Raw genomic sequence first — 16,207 nt, 5'->3', positions numbered from 1 at the left:
CCTCATCTCATCTTGTACTGACTCTCTGGCTGCTGATGACATTATAATGCATATTAAATTATATTATATAATTGCTATATTTTATTATGTTATATTAAATTATTATAGTTTACTACAACTTACGGTCATATCAAATACCCATATTTATTATATTGCTTAATCTGTCATTACCAACCATAATCACACCATGTCAATCTGTCACTACTTAAACATTTTCAATACTGCCTTTAATTACTGCTATTTAATCAATTTAACATTTGTATTTATCTAAATTCCATTTGTAACATTTTATATATCTAAATTGTATTCTATCTTTATTTATCTATTTTTATTTTACTAATTTGAACTTTTACTTGATTGTACTTATGTCTGTGTTGCTGCAACAACTGAATATATCAATAAAGTAATATCTTATCTTATCTTATCTTAGCTTATCTTTCAAATTTGACATCATTTCCGGACAGGCACCCTCATGAGCTACCTATCCATATCCTGCCCAGGGTCCTTCTCTGCAACACCCTTCCAAGATGGCAGCCAACAGTAGCAGCACGGGTAGCAAATCCAGCATCAGCGCCGGAGGAAAACCGTCCGGCCCGTCCGCCGAACAGGTACATTCCCGTCCCCCTCGGGTGTCTGTAGTCGGTACACATGTCGGTGTTGTCGTTCGGTTCTGTCCGGTGAAGTTAAAGCCGAGTAACCGACTTGAAGCGAGCTGAAGCTACCGTTAGCTTCCTCATCGCCATCATCCTGCTATCTTTGTGCTTCCTCATCATTACAGCTACAACAGCGTGGACGTGATTAACATTCATGATCCTTTTAAAGTGATTAAAGCTTACTGTGAACAGGTCAGTGGGATGTAGAAGCGTTTAAATAAATAAATAAATAAACACACCCCTCTGTAGGTCTGCTGAGCTGCTGGAGTGAATGGGTCTTGCCCAATAAGAGAAAGTGGAAGGAGCTATTTTTATCCCAGAGATCAGCCAACCCTGTTTGACTGCTGCTAAAAGTACATCAAGTGTTGCAAAATTTAATGTCATTAATTTAATTACAGCCAGACATATTACAGCTATACAACTCTCCCTTTCAAATAATTAAAATCATAAATAATGTGGACTTAAAGGCACTATGAGGAGTTTTTCACCAGCTGAGAAACAGACCGAAACCAACACTGATGCCTCTTTATGACCTTCAAAAGCAAACAAAACCATAAACAACAACACTGATACCTTCTCTGTTGTCATTTTTAAAGCTTTAAACCACTCTGAGGGGGTAGGTGTCAGACCACATGATTGACATTTGTCTTTAGAAACATCCTTTTAAGGCTTTTTTCATGGCAAATAATCACATTGAGTGATACATCTGGCTGTTAAAAGACAGCAGGGTGAGGGTTTTGTTGAAAACACTACTTTTGCATGTACAGAACAAGAGATAAGAGGTATCACTTTGTCCACAAAGGGGCGCTAATATTGATATAAATCAAAAGTTCCTCACAGCAGCTTTAAATCAGAAGTAGGGATGGTACCATGTAGGGATAGACCTACAAGGATTTTGCCTTAGTGTTTTAGTGCAAAGTGTAAACATGAACACAGTTGTAGAACAAAAAAGTAGAACACTATTAATCAGCAGGACTTTCACTTTAATGGAAATTAAATAGAGAAACAGGGATGTCCAGATCAGCTTCTTTGGCTCCCTATCCCAATACAGTTTTTAAATGAGCAAGTATCTGCTCCTACCAAGTCCTGTTCCGATACTTGTGTCTGCCCAGAACAGATAATAGAGCTGCATGCCTCTGTTTTATTGAAAAATAACCAAAGTATAAGGCTTGAGCTGATTACCTGAGGGTTGTTTTAAAACTGAACTATAAAAAAAATCAAAATTATGGGGGGCCATTGGTCTAGCAGTTCAGCATGCGCCCAAGTACAGAGAACAATGTAGCTGTTGGCTAGGAGGCTCAAAGCCAGCCTCTTTACGTCACAATCACTCGACAGCAGCAATATGGCCGCCACCGCTGATTGGCCTCAAAACAGCGCTTCAGAAACAGATGGGTGACGTCACGGATAATACGTCCATATTTGATACAGTCTATGGTCTTCCCCCTCTCTCTACTCCCCACATGTCCTGTCTCTCTCATGCTGTCCTATCTGATAAAGAGGAAAATACCCCAAAATATAACTTAAGAAAAATCTAAATGTTACTCTGACTGATGTAATATTCAGTATAGATATTATAGCCTTGTCTGTTGAAGGCTTAAGCCTGTTAATAGTATTGTTCTTTGATAGACGTGATCAAGTACCTGAACGTCTCTTCAGCTCAATCCAAAAATATCAGTATTAAAAGTAGTGCTTAAGTCTTTGAGTCTCTGTTGTTACTGAAAGCTGTATGTGTGTGTGTGCGTTTCAGGTGGTGGCAACATTTCAGAAGATGCGTCAGGAGCAGCGCAGTATGGCTTCTAAATCAGCCGAGATGGAGATGCAGATCAACGAGCACAGGTTGGTGACATGTGTTGTCTCATGTGCAGCCTTTTTTTTTATTATTCACTGTTGATCAAGAAAGATGTTTCTCTTGCTCATCAGCCAATCAGAATGGACCATATTTACAGCTGTTTGAGTCTGTTACATCATGACTGAGTCAGTTTTGTTTTTTTTTAACACTGTTTTCTTTCACATCCAGCTTAGTAATCGACACCCTGCGGGAGGTGGACCCATCTAGGAAATGCTTCCGTCTGGTGGGAGGGGTGTTGGTGGAGAGGACGGTAAAAGAAGTTCTACCCGCCTTGGAAAGCAACAAAGAACAGGTGATGAAGGGGGGAAGAATGTACAAGTGCATTACCTTAAATACCACGACTCGGTCTCAGCAGATGAGTCTGGTCCTGCTGGAGGTTTCTGCCTGTTAAAGGAAGTTTGTCCTTGCCGGTGTAACTTGCTAAATGCTGCAAAGTGCTCTGCTCATGGTGGATTAAGATGAGCTCAGACTGAGTCCTGTCTGTAAGATGGGACTTGATCTTATCCTGTCTTGATGTTGGGTCTTTGTTAATAATAGAACATAGAGTACGGTCTAGACCTGCTGTTTGTCTTTACATAATGTTCATAGGTTGAATAATAAAACATCTATTTAACTTTTTTCATTGGCACTTGAAATGAACAAGACAAGTCCAAACTCATTGTTAATCACTTTTAAAGGCCCAGCTCACTTTCACTCAAAATGCCAACCACAAACTTTTTCAAATGATAGTTCTTAATTCTTACAAAGTCTCTTTTCAGATTAAGTTTAGTATTAGGAACACCTAAATAAATAAAATACATGGCATGGATTCACCTTTATGCTCTGTTTGGAGCTTGTGCTTTGCATTGTAAAGAGAGATGTAGTTATTACTTTGTCAATCCTCATTAATTAATGGGTTGGACATGATACTAGAAACACCTAATTACAGCCAACAAAGCCTTAATCCTCTGAAATGACAATAAATCTCAATCAAACCTCTCTAAAACAGGACAAAACAGAAAACCTGAACCTTTATAAACTTGATTTGTTTGCAGTGTTGCTGCACGGCAACACCGGCTGCAACATCGGCAGCAGTGAGAAGTTGGCGTCTTCATGTTAGTTTCTTCTGTCTTTTTGGAGGATTATATGTGCTCCTAATTGAGCCAACATCTCACTGGCCTCAAAACAAGTTTACCTACAGGTACAAATAAAGTAGTTGTGATTTGGTGCTACATAAAGATTGATTAATTGTAGCCTGTTAGCACAAACATACGTTCAATACTTATGTAATCCTAAACTAGATTCTGACACAACATCTATACGCTCCATATATTTCACCTTCTGATCTACCAGAAACCAAAACATTATGTCATGATGTGTGTTTCTGACAAAATTAAACACAAGTAGGAAGATAACTTGAGGCACAATCTCACTCTCTCTCTTTTTTTTACCCACAGATCACCAAAATTGTCGAGTCCATCAACACACAGATGCAGTCGAAAGGTCGCGAGCTCACGGAGTACCGGGAACGCTACAACATCCGGCTGGTGGGCGAGGGCGAATCAGAGGGACAAGGCCAGACGGCTGCGTCTTCGCAGGACAGCGAAGGAAGCGGGTCGAAAAGTGGAGCCGGTGTTTTAGTGTCGTAGTTTGTAGTACTGGAGAGCGACGGTTGGGCCTTTTTGATTTCTGCAGTACTGATGTTATAGTTGGGGTCGTTAAATCTAGGTTGACATACGTTACTTTTTACAGGGGGGAACTTTGGAGAGCAGTTAAATTTCTGCAAAAACACGCAGCCCTTGTTATGGAAACACTTAAAACACAAAGTCAAACAGTAGTACTCTGCTTATGTTGAAAACTAGTGCGGCGTATGTGAAAAGTAGTGCATGTGAAATGTAAGGTTTGTCTTGCATTTGCCTTTCAGTGAGCTATTTTTTATTTCTGAAATACTGTGGCACATTAAAATAATTGAAATCAAACACTTGTTTAAGTCTTAATCTAATTTAGACATGCATAGTAAATCAAATGTACAGTCATGAAAGTGTTTACCCCATGTGAGATAACAATACAGAGCCCCTACTTGAAAAAAAAATGCATACAATTACATTAAAGAGGAAAAGAAAACACACTTTTGCATTTTGTAGACTTCTGATTTCTTTGACTAACAACTTAAAAATTCTTGATTTCACTAGGCCCAAAAGGAAGCTTTGCAAAACGCCCCCTATGAGACGGTTCAGGTCCTGGATGACATTTTAAAAACATGCTACGACCCTGAAACATAAGATACGGTCAAACCAGACCACTATGGATCAATAAGAATGTGTTCTCTCCTAAACTGTCTCCACATGTTAGCTGGGTTGTGATTGTAGCACTGATGTGAGCTCAGTTTGTGTTCAGTTCTTTAAGTGCATGCTGTGACATTATAAGAAGTCGGTCTTACCGTATCACACATTTATAATAAATTCTTGTCATTGAATACACAAAATAAACGTGTCATTCTTTTTGATCTGGAGGATATGCGTAAACTTCATTTTACTGGAATAAATTCTAAACTGAGGAAGTGCCATCTAGGACCTGGTGTGTGCTGTCCACACTGTTCATGTTGTTCTAACGACTAATGTTTTTGTTAATGATTATTAATTAAAAATGTCACGAAATGTGCTGCATTTTTTGTGTTTTAAGAAACAAAGACCACATCAGATTTCAGGGTAAGCCTCCAAAAAAGGAACAGTGTGACCAAAAAAAAGAACCAAAACCTGCCTAAAAGTCTTTAGCATTTCAATATTCTGCCTGTCTGAAAAAATAGAGGATATTATTAATTAAATCTGAGATCATTTAATCAGGCTTTTCATACAATGGCAGTGCAACACAAAGTGCTGTACATAAAAACAACTTAAAATAGAATAAATTAAAAATGTAAAAAAAAAAAATCCTAATCCAAACCCACCCCACAATCCTACGGTTAAGAACATGATACATGCAAAAATAATTATTATTATAATAATAAAAATTTAATAAATAAATGAAAAATAAAAAAGAAGTTGTTTAACCGACGAATATTAACTGGAGGAAAAATAAAATGTTAAAACTCAACACAGGAAATTAAACTCACCAAAATAAAATAAATTAATAAGATATTAAAACACTAAAACATTAAACCAGTGAAATAAACTAGGAGGCTTTAATTAAAAAGGTGACTTAAATTTGAACTAGATAATAAATAAAGTAAGTAAGGTGAAATAAAATTGTTATGAGAATAAAACCCAGTTAAAGGGTGAAAAATAAACCTAGACTATTAAAGAACATTCTTATTCTCTACTGTTCACTTATTTCACCATATCTCATACTCTGTACTCCTACATGTAAAGTAAAATGTTTCAGTGCTTGCTTATGGAACTGATGGATTTGGGTTTTTTGGTACTATTTCTTTTTTTTACTTCCTGTTTTTTTTCCTTTTTTCCTTTTAAATGTTCGAAATAAAGACATCAAATCAAAATCAAAAATAACCTACATGATTTTTGCTTCAAAAAACGCCCAAAGATATGTGTGTTTCATTTAGTCCATGTCAGGACAAAAGGAAAATGTACTGTTCGACGAGGATGGGATTCGAACCCACGCGTGCAGAGCACAATGGATTAGCAGTCCATCGCCTTAACCACTCGGCCACCTCGTCTTACATAGCACCATTAAAGGGCTATTCCCAATTTAAAAAAGGAATTATCACACAGTATTTATGTATTCTATAACAGCTTGACATAGTCCACTTCGTGGTTAATGTCAAAGTAGTGTCACTGCTCCTTTATTCTCACTCCTGAGTACAGTCGAGCTAACTGCTAACTAGCTAGCAGTGCTTCAGGAGCAGATTCCTCTGCGCGTCTATTACCAGCTTTACGGTAGTTACGTATTTACATGCGCCGCTGTAGCAGAGATGGGATTTAGGGCTCTTTGAAGGGAACCTGATCTTTGGGAGCCGTTCCTTTCAAAGAGCCGTTCAATAGAATGACTCTTTGGCTCATTGTTATATTTATTTATTTTCTAGAAGTCAACCAGGGGTAACTCGTTTTTTATCAAGGAAACAATCACTGGTAGCAGTTATAAGATGAGATTTGGATCAGAATAATTCAAACTTACACATCCCACCAATATATATATATATATATATATATATACTCTATTGGTGGGAATTATTCTGAAATATTGATTATAATTTAATTTGGCATTGTAAACATTCCATAAGATGTTGCCATATCCCCATGCTTCGACAGTGAGATCATCTATTTTGAATTTTCCCTCACCTAAAAAACTTTGTGGCACTATAAAAACTACGCAGGCTACAGATAACTTCCATTTTCCCACTCCTCAAAATTCACTCTTTTTGCCGGAGGGTGAGCGCGCTCGTCTCTGGAGAGCTCTGGGTCTCGAGTCTCCACATCTCGTCGTGCACCTGCAGCACCGTGCACAGCTTGCAGAAGAGTGCGGGCATGAGCATGTACGGCCTCCCTGTCTGAGTGGGGCAACATCCTCAGCTGGTTAAATTTTGGACAGATGAATGATGCGATCTTATAGAGGTCCTGTATTATCACTTTTCGCGTGAGCCAGTGCTCGTGCCGTTGACGCACGACTGCTTGCTGAGGGTCCAGATTCACCTGACGGCTCATTTACCGCGCAAGCCCAAGCCCGGCCCGGCCCGAGAAATTATAGAAATTATGACCGAACCCGACCTGACCGTCGGGTCGACCGTCGGGTCGGGTCGGGTCGGGTTCGGGTTTAGACAAATATCTTCAGCTCTAGTTTACAGGCATGCCAAAATCTGATTTCAAAGTGTTTTCTTGAGCAATAAACTTTAAAGACATGTTTTGGGGACCTCTTAGACCAATATATTTTGATGAAATCTGGCACTAGATGGCAGAACCTGTGGCCAATCAACTTGAAGCACTTTGTCGCACTTACTAAGGTTTTTCCCTCCTAAATTCTTGCTTGTGCTTCTAACACGTCGCTTTGGACAAAAGCGTCTCCTAAATTAAATTGTAGAATTGAAGAAAAACGGCTCCCAAATGAACGGCTTGCAACTGCGAATCGATTCTCATCGTTCACTTAAAAGAGCCGTTCAAAGGAACCGACTCGTTCGCGAACGTCCCATCTCTAGTTTGTGCATGCGCCCCTATAGCAGCCAGCGCAGCAGCGAATGGTAACAACCGTGCTGTGTTTTGATGGCGAACACGGAACCTGGATTCGGTTTCTGGTTTGATTCGTGACCTCGACAGCTGCATGAAGATCTGGGGCAGCTCTGCCATCACCCAGAAAACATGCAGTCAGTTACTCGGTGCGTTTCCAGCCTCCTCTGCTGCCGTGTTAGCATGGTGAGAGCTATGTAGGTGATGTTAGCAGGGACAGCCAGCCTGCCTGCTCCGGGGTCGGACCCGCTTTGTGACCAGTAAATCGTCCGGTTTGTAGCTCCTCTGGAATGCATCTCTCCAAGAAATGTTCCGCCTTCAAAGTGGTGCTGAGTGCTCTGCTGATCGTGGCGCTCCTGCAGCTCATCTACCTGTCCTTCTTGTCCAAGTTCCACGGTAAGCAGCAGCGGTACCGGTACTCGGAGCTCTTCGGGGGCTCGGGGGGGAAGAAGAATGCGCACACCGAGAAGAACTCGCGCAGGGAGCGTCTGAGGTACTCACTGTCTACTGGTGGGATCTTTGACAACAGCGGGCAGTACAGGGTCTACAAGAACTTGATCAAGAGTGATTTCACCAACAATCTAAAACCAGGATCTGACCCCAATGTCCTGGCTTTGGGCACACACACAACCATTAACAACCTGCATCACCTGGAGTCTCTTCTGGAGAGGTGGAAGAACCCTCTCTCTGTGGCCATCTTCGCACACGATCAAGATGTCAGGTTTGCTACAGCCCTGGTCTACGCGCTCAGCTTCTTCTGCCCCCACATTCAGGCCCTGGTGGACTTCCACTTAGTGTGCCTCTCTGGAGAGATGGCGAGCTTCCCAGAGCAGGACCGGGAGCACTTTGCAGGTCTTGAGGACTGCTCCTCTGTGTTCTCCAGGCTGGAGAGCTACAGGGACAAACACAAGAACTACGCCATCAGTGGAAACGTCTCGTACCCCAACAACCTTCTTCGAAACGTCGCCAGAAGTGGAACAGAGTCCTCCCACATCCTGGTCATTGACATCGACATGATGCCGAGTGCCGACCTGCACCAGCACTTCCTGGACATGATCACAAAGCGCGAGCCAGCCAGCGATGAGGTCTTCGTCCTTCCTGCCTTTGAGATCCGCCACGCCAGGAAGCTGCCAGGCACCAAGTCTGAGTTGGTTCAGCTGTATCAGGTGGGAGAGGTCAGGCCGTTCTACGATGAGCTGTGTCCTCGCTGTCAAGCCCCCACCAACTACTCACGCTGGGTCAACAGCCATGTCAGAGACACTGGTACCCTGGAGGTGGCCTACACGCTCACCTGGGTGGACCCCTGGGAGCCTTTCTACATCGGGCCCCACACTGTGCCGCTCTATGATGAGAACTTCAAGCAATACGGATTCAACCGAATCAGCCAGGTGTGTGTGATGTTCATATTAGACCTTAAAACCCTCGTCTGAAATCAAAAGTCTACATTCCAGCTAATCAACACTGATACAAATCAATCGATAGAAAAAGCTAGTGAGTGGACTGTGGAACAAGTTTGCAGTGGACACCAGGTTTTGAACTAAAACAGGCCAAATAAGAGACCACAGTTTTGTCAGTTTTTGTACAGAAATGTTGGAAGTGATGAAACCAAACTCTGACAGCCCAGTATTGTGTAAGGTACATCTCCAGTGTGGGTAGAACATTGCTTTAGGCACACATCAGCACTGCCCTGATGCAATCCCTTGCAGGATTTATTTCTAAATACAGTCTGGAGCTGGTCCACTCTTCACTTCTCAGTTCACCTCTACTTCACACACAAGCTTTTTTGGCCTCTATTTGTCGAAATTGCAGCAACCACTTTCTTTCAATAGTACTTAATCCATGCCCATTGCTATTGCTCTAATTACAATCCAGTCATGTTCTTTTACAGCCATACCAAGGATTATAGCTGCTTTACAGATTTTTAATTAACCATCATTAATGATGAAGAGAACAAAGAACTCACAAAAAGTACTGCTCAGGTTGTTAAAAAAAGTTCTGGCCTTAAGGAATGAATCCAGATCACATCATACAGGCTTTGGGCTTGAGGTGTCATTTTGTCGTAGCAGTTTGTTTGTTTTTAGCACTATTGTGGAGGCAGCTAAATGTGTGCAGCCCTGGACTCGGAGTCAACTTTCCCTACAGGGACAATCAATTGTAGCATATCTTACTGTAACTAGGTATGCTTGAGTTTAGTTGACGACTGGATTCAACATTGTCACCCTCGCTAGTCGACAACAGAATTACTATAACGTATTGTATCGTTTCATTTCCTATCGTATCATATTTGAGATGTGTGCATTTCGTTGAGGACAGGATTAAATGTTGTCAACCTTAGCTGTGTTAAATGTCTTCTGCTCAATTCTGACATTTTTTCTGAGTCTTGGAATTTGAATTAGTATCCTGTCGATTCGTATCATACAGTAATTAGTTGTAAGGTATGGTTTTGTATCGCATCATACCGTATTGTTCTATCATACTATATCATATTGTGCCTTATGCACCATATTATATTGTATCGTGTCCCATTGTGCCGTACCGTATCGTACCATAGTGGCCATACTAGTGGTGCAACGGATCATCGTTGATCCGTGATCCGTACGGATGCCTCTCCACGGTCCGCGGATCGGTTGATGAAAAAAGTTGCGCGTGTTCACGTGATGACCGCATGTTCAATCCACACTCACTCGTCAAGCGCAGCTGTTGTCATGGCAAGTGGAGGAGCAGAGGGACTTGAAAAACCTCCTGCATCTTGTAAGTCACATGTATGGGAGCATTTTGGTTTCCCTGTGAAATACAGTGAATGCTGAATGTGCTTGAGCCACGTTATGAAACTCCGTTGCGCACCCACTAGACCAGTCTATACGCGGCCCGCGGGCCGCACCCGGCCGCCTATTTGTGGCCCCCGAACTGTTATTCCTTCACTCTGTGTTTTGGTCGGGTCACAGTGTGTTTACCGGGACTTGTCTCCATGTCAGATACGCAGACCGGCTGTTACTGGGTCACTTAGAGTTCAATGCTGCGAGTGAAATTTTTAACTTTCACTTTCGTTTCTGGAGCGGTTCGCATATTGGCACTTTGCCAGCTGTAGGACCCTAGAATGCACGAAAACGGTGTGTTCACAGTTTGCAGCTCAAAGAAAAGTGGACGGTGAAAATCGGCAAATGAAAGAAGAATGGAATGAAACTTTTGAAGTTCCTCTGCTCCTTCACTTGTCATGCCATGAAATGCAGTGAATGAGGCAGGACTGGGCCCACAGATGGGGTGCTTTGCACAAGCAGTACATTTTGAGTTGAATCTTGTTTTTTATTTAATGGGCAAAAGTTTACAAGGGTTTTACAAAATAAATGGAGGACAAAGTTATATTTGAATTGTCTTCTTTTTTTTTTTTTCTTTTTTTTTTGCTGATCCGAAAAATGATCCGATCCGTGACTCAAAACCGTGATCCGATCCGAACCGTGAGTTTTTTGATCCGTTGCACCCCTAGGCCATACCATACCGTATCGTTTCAAAGTGTACCGTACCATATCATACCGTATTGTACCGACCATATCGTATCATATCTTACTGTACCTAGAGATGTGTGCATTCAGTTGGCGACAGTATTCAATGTTGTCATCCTCGCTAGTCGACACCAGAATTACTAGTCAGTTAAACATGTTACTAGTTTTAAATGTAGGCACGAAATGCGGGTCTTTTGTTATGGCCGGAGAGATTCTTAAGAAACGCAGGATGTGATTGTTAACCTGCAAGGAGGACCAAAGGCTAGTGCTGCTTGGTTTGCTAACATGGCCGTACTCTGTAAAATACGATGACATTGTTTACCTGCAGACTCCACTATCCTGTATTTAGCAATATTAATGTATTGTGCTCAGATTTTGATTTTCTATCGTGTCAAATTGTATTGTATTTTATTACATGGTATAAGTTTGTATCAGGTGATAATGTACTGTATCACACCATGCCGTATCGTATTGTACCATACTTTATTGTATCGCGCTGTGTCGTATTGTATCGTTTTGTATCGTACTGTGCTGTATCATATCGTACCGCTTTGTATCATATCCTGTTGTATCGTGCTGTAACGTCCTGTATCTTATCATGCTGTATCAAATCATTTTGTATCGTATCCCATCGTATCCTATCGTATCCTATCCAAGCGGCAACCTCCGGTCTAAAGATATGAGTCAATGCGGAAGTGTTAAAAGCTGCAGTTCATCGAGGATCCGCTTGAGGCTGGCTCCGGAAGTACCGGAAGTCACATACACATGAATGGGAAAAAGACGATCTTTGCAGCATTAATAAACATGTTTACAGCCTGGTTCAAAAGATGAGTGTAGTCTGAATAGCTCATGTCTCGAAATCCTCTCACTGTGAGGGGGGTGAATTTTTTTCTAATTAGGCAATTTCGAAGATATTGAGATTACTAGTCTTCCAATGAGAGGCTCAGCTGCCTGCAGGAACACTGCAGTTGTTGGCTAGGAGGCTCAAAGCCCGCCCCTTTACGTCATACTGGCTCGACAGAAGCAATATGGCTGCCACTGCCGATTGGCTTCAAAACAGCGTTCAGAAACAGATGGGTGACGTCACGGATACTACGTCCATATTTTTTACAGTCTATGATCCTATCGTACCGTACCCAGAGATATGTGCGTTATTTGACGTCAGGACTCAATGTTGTCTTCCTCACTAGTCAACTCCAGAATTACTAGCCAGTTAAACGTGTTTTAATATTTTTTAACGCAGGCACGAAATACGGATCATGTTACATAACCAGAGAGAAGCATGACAAACACAGGCATGTGGATGTTAACCTGCAAGGAGGACCAAAGGCTGGTGCTGCTTGCTTTGCTAACGTAGCAGTACTCCGTAAACACGTTGAAATTGTTTACCTGCAGACAGTGTGATTAAGTACGAGGAGTGCATAAGATAGGTCATTGTTTCAGGTGTAGCTGATTCCCCATCCCTCTGTCCCTGTAGAAATATCTACACACTGCTCAACCTCTGTCTAACACCTCTATGCCATGATGAATTCTCTGAATACTCATTTAACCTTATTTATTCTAACTCCTACGCCTCTACTAATCTTCTTCTTGACATATTTCTCCAACACATTTCCTCCTTTCTTCCTCTTTCCTGCTTGTTGTCACTTTCCCTCTCATCTCCTTTCCCCCCTCATCACTTCCTACTTCCATGTGTTCCTTTTCTAATCCTGTCTTGCCATCTTTTCCCCCCCCCGCAGGCCTGTGAGCTCCACGTGGCCGGGTACAAGTTCTCGGTGCTGAGCTCGGCGTTCGTGGTGCACCGCGGCTTCAAGATCCAGGGGGAGTTCCACGCCAAGAAGGACGAGGAGAACAAACAAAACCGGGTTCTGTTCCGCAGCTTCAAAGAGGGCCTGAAAACCAAATACCCGTCCTCCAACCGGCGCTGCTGAAACAAAACGAGGACTACGACCTATCTGCTAAAATGATGGATGCTCATTTTTCTTAATCCAGCCAGATTTAGCTTCCAGTCAGGCTCTCCCTGTCCAACACGTCCCACTTTCACTCCGATTTCTTCTGATGATGACACAGTAGTTTTAACCTCATCAAACTCTTGGGTTTATTTCAAGACTGGCTGACAAAGAGCAGCAGGAGATGTTCTCTGGGGGTTTGTGACAGCTAGCTGCTAAAAGAAGAAATGTTTATTTGACGTTGGAAAATCGGCTGGCAACTCATGAGACTCCTGTTTGCTTTAACTCAAATGCAAATGTGCAGTTAGAAGGTGTTTGATTGACATTTACTGAAAGGCATATGAGGAACATTTCCTACTTTAAAATATTTTGAGCTTATCCAGGTATAAAAATAGACAAAAACTGTGACTTTGAGATTCTATATATCCTTTTAGAGACATGTAACAAAAGTTCTAATTTTACTGTACAAAACATTAAGTTCAAAGTTCAACATTTCACGACAGCTGATCAAAAATGGCTAGTTCATAATTCTTTTATAAATAAAAGAACTAAAGACATTTCTTTCTGGGAATCAGAGCTGAAGTATTGTTGAGCCCATTTCCACCAGTAAAAAAATAAGCCTTAAAGATTTCAAATCATAAAGTCATTATTATGAGATAAAATGTCTGAACTGTGAGGTTATAAAGAACAATTATTTATAGGTACTTAAAATTATGAAATCAAATACTGAAATTATGAAGAAAAATGTTAAAATCTTTATAAAAGTCATTATTAGGACATGAAAAGTTGAATTTTAGGTGAAACCCATAAATAACAAAAGATGTTGAGATTGTAAGAGAAAAGATCAAAATTGTAAAACTCATGATTGTCACTTCCTGTTTCATAATTTTGACTTCTCATCTCATGATAACATATTTCTACCTCTTAAGTTCAATTTTGGATGACATACTCATAATTATGACTAAATATCTCATAACATATTTTCATCTCGTAATGATAACTTTTACAGCAAATATTGTATCCCATATTTTTATTTTAACTTATAATTAAAAAGTTTAATGTTGTAATTTGGATTCACTCCCTCTTCATGTTAATCCCATAATAATGAATTTTTGTCATCATTTTCACTTTTTATTATTTTTTTTGACGCTACACCCAAACTGTGATGAAAATGTTAAATTTTGACATTTTTCTCATAATTGCAGTGTTTCTCATAATTGAGACTTTTTACCTCATATTTGACTTTTATTTCATAATTAAAACTTCTGACCTTGTATTTTTGACATATCTCAAAATAATGACATTTTATCTCAAATTTTTGACTTTTTAACACATTTTTCTGATTTTTTTCTGAATTACTTTTTTCTCACTATGTTTTTTTTCCTTTTATTATGACTGAATATGACGGTTGTTGTTTTTTTTACCACCATTACTAAGTTTAAAAATGTCAAATTTTTGCTGGGTGAAGTGGGCTTCCATACACTGGTATTATATGGCCTTGTGATTGGCTGTTTCAAAGACGGGGAGTAATTTCCTTCATACTGTAGCAGAAAACAAACATGCCACTCAGTACTAGCTGCTCATTTGAAATCTGTCCTGTTTTCAGACGATTAAAAGGGACATTTTTACTTTTTCAATAACAATGACAAAACAAAATGTTAAATTGTGGAGTTGGTTGCTGTTTCAAATTTTTTGGTGCAACCATGACTGATGTTTTTTTGTTTGTTTTTAATATTGTGCCAGTCAGTTACATGCTCTGACCACCAGAGGGCAACAGACACTTGTGTGTTGATTGCAGTGAGCGTTTGAAACAGAGATTACACAACACAGGTGTTGTTTGGTGCCAATAGAGGAGGTCTTTGAATTCATCAGTATCTTTAGTGGCTAAATCCTGGGTCACTAACAAGTCATGAGGACAACGAAGCCCGGAGAAACTTTTTGTATGACACTAAATAACGGAAAGACTGTTGAAAACTTTGTTACAGCACTGAGGCTTTCATACTGCTGTAGTAATCGTTGGATTATCTAGAGTTGCTGCAGGGGGGTATTCTCTGGTCAGTGGGCTTGAGGTATAATCGTAGCAGTTTGTCGGTAGATGCGATAAATAAACGCACATTAAAAACTACAATCAAAAGCAGCCTGTGTGGACAAAAGGACTGCAGTAGAAATGTTTATGTTAACACTATAATTTACACTTTATCCATAAACCTACAGGTAGGTGTAGATCATGCAGTATTAAACCTTGACTATCACTCTTTCATGTCTGTTTAGAGGAGATGCACAAACACTGCAAGTGTGCGAACACCAATATGTTTTGTTTTGAGTATTTCTGTCCTCACTTGCTGTTGTTGACAAGATATTTATTATTGTTAATGTTTGGTTGAATCATGTTTTAACGACCTCAAGCAGGAAACTGTAGCATGAAATTGTGTTTTAAAACAACTTTAATATCACTTTATTTTTGATGTGAGATTATTTTTGTTTTGTGGTGTTGTGTTTTTTTCTCATATCTCTTTTTTTGGGGGAAAATGCATTTATGTTTTCTATTTATTTTCCAACACAATACAAAGCCTGATTTGTTTGTTTGATGGAGTTTCTATTAAAAGTGCTGGGTGACCTTTATCTTACCCGTAACTCTGACTCATTCTGCTTTTACAGGAATCAGTCGCTTCTTACAACCGCTGAATGACACCCTGAGTCATCCCGCCTGAACATGAAGAAATCCAATTAATTAACTTCACCAGAGGGATTTGTAATGACAAGTCATGTCAAATGAGGTTCTTGAAGTATCACTTAAATTGGACGCGAAGAAGCCGATGGAAAAGCTGAGAACTGTGACGGCTAACGTCCGGGGAAACGAACATAACGCGCCAGATTTGACTCGTTTTGCGTCCGAAGGTTCATGGATTTGTTCGTGTGGAAGGTCACTCATTGTGGGAGAGACGTCAACCTGATCTGCGTAGGAGTATCGTTCACCAAACGCTTGACACAGTTGACATGAACCTGTGGTGTAACGTGGCTTAATAGGGGGGGTTTAAAGGCATCCCTGCATCAGTAGCATGTGATGGGTGATTACAGAGCAAGGCAGGCCAGCATCCAATTA

The 16,207-nt window shown here is 40.6% G+C and overlaps 3 protein-coding genes and 1 non-coding gene across 6 annotated transcripts in view; 2 read left to right on the top strand and 2 right to left on the bottom strand.

The window, feature by feature from the left end:
• clcn3 (chloride channel 3) overlaps nucleotides 1-16,207 on the bottom strand; it is a 99,245-nt gene that overhangs the window by 57,195 nt on the left and 25,843 nt on the right. The gene's annotated exons all lie outside the window — the stretch shown is intronic.
• On the top strand, nucleotides 478-4,957 carry pfdn2 (prefoldin subunit 2). Its single transcript, XM_034676200.1, has 4 exons — nucleotides 478-608; nucleotides 2,401-2,489; nucleotides 2,671-2,794; nucleotides 3,939-4,957. Exons 1-4 carry the CDS (start codon nucleotides 528-530, stop codon nucleotides 4,128-4,130), a joined length of 486 nt encoding a protein of 161 aa, XP_034532091.1. The 5' UTR covers nucleotides 478-527; the 3' UTR covers nucleotides 4,131-4,957.
• On the bottom strand, nucleotides 6,073-6,154 carry trnas-gcu. Its single transcript has one exon. It is a non-coding gene; the product is annotated as a tRNA-Ser (tRNA).
• b4gat1 (beta-1,4-glucuronyltransferase 1) lies at nucleotides 7,566-15,726 on the top strand. Its single transcript, XM_034676195.1, has 2 exons — nucleotides 7,566-9,043; nucleotides 12,895-15,726. The coding sequence occupies exons 1-2, from the start codon at nucleotides 7,946-7,948 to the stop codon at nucleotides 13,084-13,086; spliced, it is 1,290 nt and encodes a 429-aa protein (XP_034532086.1). The 5' UTR covers nucleotides 7,566-7,945; the 3' UTR covers nucleotides 13,087-15,726.

This window comes from Notolabrus celidotus, chromosome 23, assembly GCF_009762535.1.
Source record: "Notolabrus celidotus isolate fNotCel1 chromosome 23, fNotCel1.pri, whole genome shotgun sequence".
Classification (NCBI taxonomy): Eukaryota; Metazoa; Chordata; class Actinopteri; order Labriformes; family Labridae; genus Notolabrus; species Notolabrus celidotus.
The sequence above is the reverse complement of the archived record's forward strand: the minus strand, read 5'-3'. Positions and strand labels throughout refer to the sequence as shown.

What these genes read in the sequence shown, in the direction of transcription:
- pfdn2 (XM_034676200.1), top strand. Translation starts at nt 528, where the DNA reads ATGGCAGCCAACAGTAGCAGCACGGGTAGCAAATCCAGCATCAGCGCC. An exon ending in CCGGCCCGTCCGCCGAACAG is followed by an intron (nt 609 to 2,400) that starts GTACATTCCCGT and finishes TGTGCGTTTCAG; the next exon opens with GTGGTGGCAACATTTCAGAA. An exon ending in TGGAAAGCAACAAAGAACAG is followed by an intron (nt 2,795 to 3,938) that starts GTGATGAAGGGG and finishes TTTTACCCACAG; the next exon opens with ATCACCAAAATTGTCGAGTC.
- b4gat1 (XM_034676195.1), top strand. Translation starts at nt 7,946, where the DNA reads ATGCATCTCTCCAAGAAATGTTCCGCCTTCAAAGTGGTGCTGAGTGCT. An exon ending in GATTCAACCGAATCAGCCAG is followed by an intron (nt 9,044 to 12,894) that starts GTGTGTGTGATG and finishes CCCCCCCCGCAG; the next exon opens with GCCTGTGAGCTCCACGTGGC.